Source organism: Notamacropus eugenii, assembly GCF_028372415.1.
Source record: "Notamacropus eugenii isolate mMacEug1 chromosome 2 unlocalized genomic scaffold, mMacEug1.pri_v2 SUPER_2_unloc_1, whole genome shotgun sequence".
NCBI lineage: Eukaryota > Metazoa > Chordata > Mammalia > Diprotodontia > Macropodidae > Notamacropus > Notamacropus eugenii.
In genome coordinates this window covers 678,274-683,075 of record NW_027325092.1, presented here as the reverse complement: position 1 = coordinate 683,075, position 4,802 = coordinate 678,274, and the positions used below count along the sequence as shown (strand labels likewise).

Sequence of the window (4,802 nt, the reverse complement as noted above, 5' to 3'; positions counted from 1 at the left end):
CTAAAGTTAAACTGTTTACATTCCTGCATGGAAAGATCATGTTTGTAATTCTTGAGACTTTTCTCAGTATTTGGGTAGTTGGAGGGATTATATACATATAGACAGAGGACACAGGGTGAGTGGAATAGGAAGGGATAATATCTAAAAAAAGGTAAAATTAAGGGATGGGAAAAAAATATGTTGAGGAGAAAGGAAGTAATGGAATAGGGCAAATTATCTCTCATCAAAGAGGCAAGAAAAAGTTTTTTCAATGAAGGGGAAAAGTGGGGAGGTGAGAGGGAAAAAGTGATGCTTACTTTCATCATATGTGCCGTAAGGAAGGAATAACATGCACGCTCAATTTGGTATGAAAATCTATCTTACACTATAGGAATGTAGGGAAGAAGGGGATAAATGAGGTGTGGGGGGATAATAGAAGGGCTATCAAATGGGAGAAAGGAGTAATTAGAAGTAGGCACTTTTGGGAAAGGACAAGGTCAAAAAAGAGAATAGAATAGAGGGAGGGGCAGGATAGAATGATGGGAAATATAGTTAGTCTTTCACAACATGACTATTATGAAAGTCGTTTGCATAACTACACATGTATAGCCTATATTGCATTGCTTACCTTCTCAGTTGGGATGGGTGGGGGAGGAGGAAGGGAACGAAGTTGGAACTCAAAGTTTTAGGAAGGAATGTTGAGAATTGTTTTTTGCATGCAACTGGAAAATAAGAAATTCAGGTATAGAAATCTATCCTGCCCTACAAGAAAAGAGAGAAGGTAGGAATAAGGGAAGGGAGAGGTGTGATTGAAAGGGGGGCCAGATTGAGAGAAGAAATAATCAAAATGCACGGTGTCTTGGGGTGGGGGAGAGGAAAGATTGGGAGAAAATTTTGAACTGGAATCTTGTGGAAATGAATGTGAAAAACAAAATAAATAAAAAAATAAATAAAGTAAAATAAAGGGTTTACCACTCATTTTGTGAATAACCTGCGTTTTTACTATCACATACTTGCAATCACTGCCATCATGGCTGATTTTTGTAAAGTAGCCACTGGTTTAACTTGAACTCATCTGATTGTCCATCTTACAATTTTGGCTCCACAGTTGACTTGCTTTCCTACCATCTCCCTGAAAGTGCTTTAATCTGCACATATTAAAAATAAACTGCATGTGTACATTTTTGCTTTTGCTTTGCCTAATAGAATGCTTTCAACTCCTGCTTCTTTGTATTAACCTGAAATAGAATAAACTTTCTTCTAACCCCTTATGATTATTTGCATGACTGTTATGAAATGTATTTCTTACAAAAGCAGCAGATTGTGGGATTTTCTTTTCTAAATAAGTGTCATTTTTCATTTTATTGAATTGTTCAATGAAAGCACATTTAATGGCGTAAGAGTAAGAATTATGTTGTCCCATTTGTTTCTAAGAATGTGTCTTTCTCTGAGTTAGGCTTTTGATTTCTTCTCCTCTTCTGAAGACAGTAATTTGTTTAATCACGAAATATTCCCTACTCTATGTAAAGGCAATTTTATTCTTATGGACTGTCTCTCCGTCACAATAGCAACCTTGTTATCCTTTTCTCTAGTAAGGCACTATTGGTTAATTTATTAATTCATTTTTTCCCTTTTAACTAGTTTTTTTGCACTTTTATCTCTGTTAAGCAATCAGATAAAATTCTTCCTTCCAATCTCTAAAACATATTTTATTAGTTTTCTTTTAAATTTCCTTTGCTTTTTTCCAAACAGGATTTATTTTATCTCTTCAGTTCTTTAATTCTTATTCTTTTTTCTGCTCTTGACTTTTAATTCTTTGAAGAATGAATATCTTATTTATTCCTTATTTACATTCGACATTCTTTATACAATTAACGGTTGTAAGCTGTCCGTTTTCAGTTTTCTCTCCTAAACAGTTCCTGCCATTTCAAAAACAGAATATAGAAATATTACCCCATGGTAAAAAAAAAAAAAAAAAGTCACTGTGTGATAATGCAGTTCATTATCATCCCTTACCTTTTCCATAATCGTTTTGCCTTATATGCTGTGAAAGCTCCTTTATTAGTTCAGGTCCACTCACCTTTTTAGGGGTGTCAATTGCCTGCCAGTGCTCTAAATTCACTACTACTTAGGCAGGAAGACATCCATGGAGGTAGTACATATTAGGCATTCTATTTCTGGATTATGCTACTGTGAAGGTCCCAATCTTCTATTAAAGCATCTCCTTCCACAGGCACATATTTTTTCATAGGGACATTGTTCCACAACTGAATAGAGATTTCACCTTTTTCCCACCCTGTTTTAATACTTGTCTTTGCCATTTCACCCTTTCTCATGTGGACCTTCCTCTTCCCCATACTGAATGCTCTTTTGAGATATTCCCTCCTATTCAGTACAAATCGCTCAAATGCCTTTTCCCAATATCTCTTCCTTCAAGCTAGACTCACATAATAACATAATCCTTTTCCTTCCTAAGGTAATCCCCTCTACATGCACAAGTGATCTCATTCAAAATTGCTTCTCTAATGTAGCATACCGTCTATCATCCTCTTTCACTTTCCTCAAACTCACCCTGTCTACTGTCTGTTTTGTTACTGGCTATGACTCCTTCCTTATCCCAAGGCTTTTCCTACAACAGACCATTATCGACTCAGCTATCAAATTTATTGTCCAAAAATTTAGTTTTGATCATGTAATCCTTGTATTCCATAGATCCCATTACATCCCTACCACCTTCAGGATCAGCTTCACCATTTTGTGATTGACATTCAAGGCTCTTAAAAACCTAAGCCCTTCTTATCTTTCCATACTGTAAAAATCTTTACTCTTTTTCCCTAACAAGTGACACTAGGCATCTTGTTGTTCCCTTCTCAAAACACTGCATTTTCAGGTGATTTTTCTTTTCCCTGGTTCTTCCCCTATACTTAAATTCTCTTCCCTGTTACTTCTACTTCCTGGCTACTCTGTCTCCCTCAGGACTCAGCTGCAATCCCACCATCTCTAGAAGAGACCATCCTAAGTCTACCATACTGTTAATACATTCCATCTGAGATTGCACTTCTTTACATTGAATATTTATTTCATATAATGCAGTAGTTAATTAAATGTCTTCCAGGCTTAACTTAAGAAATGATATTTTTTCCTTTCTTTGTATCCTTTGGACTTACCACAGTGCTGGCATTTACTAAGCAATTCGACATCTTATTTTCAGAGATGTTCATGAGAGCAAGGAAACAAACTCAAAAATGAGACATTAATTCCTATGCACTTAAGACAATATTCATGTGGCCTCCATAGAAGTGACATTGTGTATTTCATCCAGGCGTTTCATTTTATAACAAAAAAAGATAATGTGGCCACTAATGGTGACATGACTTACCCAAGACAAAACTTATCTAATATGAATGTAGAGAAAAGGATCTGAGTGTTCCTGATGATCATTCTCACACTGGCGGGTGAAAAAGAAAGGAATTTACTTCAACTTTGAATATATGATGCTAAATTTTCATGTGGTATTTTTAAAATTCCTAGCTGTTGAACTATACGTTATTTCCAGAATTGGAGCACTGAAGTTCATAGAGTGGTTGAGGGAAGATTAGATTCATTAGTTGACTAATCCATTCCGAAAATTCTTAGGAGACCTTTGTGCTTTTCCAGGTATGCATTGAAGTTTTGGGATGCGACTCTCACTGTCAATAAGCAATAAGGGAGCGAGGGCAGGGAAACATCCACCAAAAAAACTTGAGATAGTGTCCAACTCAACATTTTTTTCTGAACTAAAAGTTTCATGTACAACAAGACAGTTGTTGAGCCAGTAGAATAATACAAAAGAGAACACAAGCAAGAGGATAGTCTGTGTGGCCTTGACTTCAGGGAAGGATCTAGGGGAATGACTGCTACTGTAAATGTGCTGCACTTGCTTGCTATGTCTGTAGAGGAGTAGTACCATGTGGATACTGGACAAGCCCATAAGGAAGTGAAAGATAAGGTCATGAAAAATCATACCAAACGTGAATGCAGCAGTAAAATGACTATCATTTCTTGTTGATCTTACTATGAAAACATGTGAAACATAACGATATCTAGAAACTGTGACATTTTTGGTAGCTTCAGTCACTTCGATGACACTAATGTAGATCAATGCGTTGATGACCCAGAAAAAAAAGAAATAATGTAAAATGTATTTGGGGATTCTAGTTTTGATACTTGACCACACAGAGTTGTGAGGACTGATGATGAGGGCCTGGAACGTACTGAGAAGGCTTGTTGTGCAGACGGAAAGTCCACGGGAAACTCTGTAAATATACATGAGTGCCTTACACCCTGCATCATCTAGAAAATGTCTCATCCCAATACAAAACATAATTTCTGGGATTCCTCTGGTTAAAAGTGTTACTATATTGGCCAAAGTCAAATGAGCAAGAATCAAATCCATTGGCTTCTTCTGTTGAGGTTTTTTGAAAGAGATAAAAACATAGAGCATGAGCAACAATGAATTCCCTACAAAACCAATGGCACATTGAAAAAAGCATGCCACACCAAAGATCAGCTCACTAGACACCATTTTTCTTCAAAGATTCAGGAGATGTGATGCCAAATTAATGGAAGAGCCTAAAAAAAGGAAGCAGTAGATAATCTGAGCAATAAAGTGGTAGAGTTGTATGATGTCCACAAACATTAAAATAATGTCCTATTTCTTCCAGCCTGTGAAACATTTAAGATCAATAGAGTCCTATGTTAAAAGTTCACACAATGATATATCTACAAGTGGAAATTACCATAGAGAGCATGTACTCCAATCCCATAATTTTGTAGATGAAGAA

The 4,802-nt window shown here is 36.3% G+C and overlaps 1 protein-coding gene across 1 annotated transcript; it reads right to left on the bottom strand.

Annotated features, from left to right (window-relative positions):
* Positions 1 to 3,583: 3,583 nt before the first annotated feature.
* On the bottom strand, positions 3,584 to 4,543 carry LOC140516895 (olfactory receptor class A-like protein 1). The gene has a single exon (XM_072627747.1). The coding sequence runs from the start codon at positions 4,541 to 4,543 to the stop codon at positions 3,584 to 3,586; it is 960 nt and encodes a 319-aa protein (XP_072483848.1).
* Between the last annotated feature and the right edge of the window lie 259 nt (positions 4,544 to 4,802).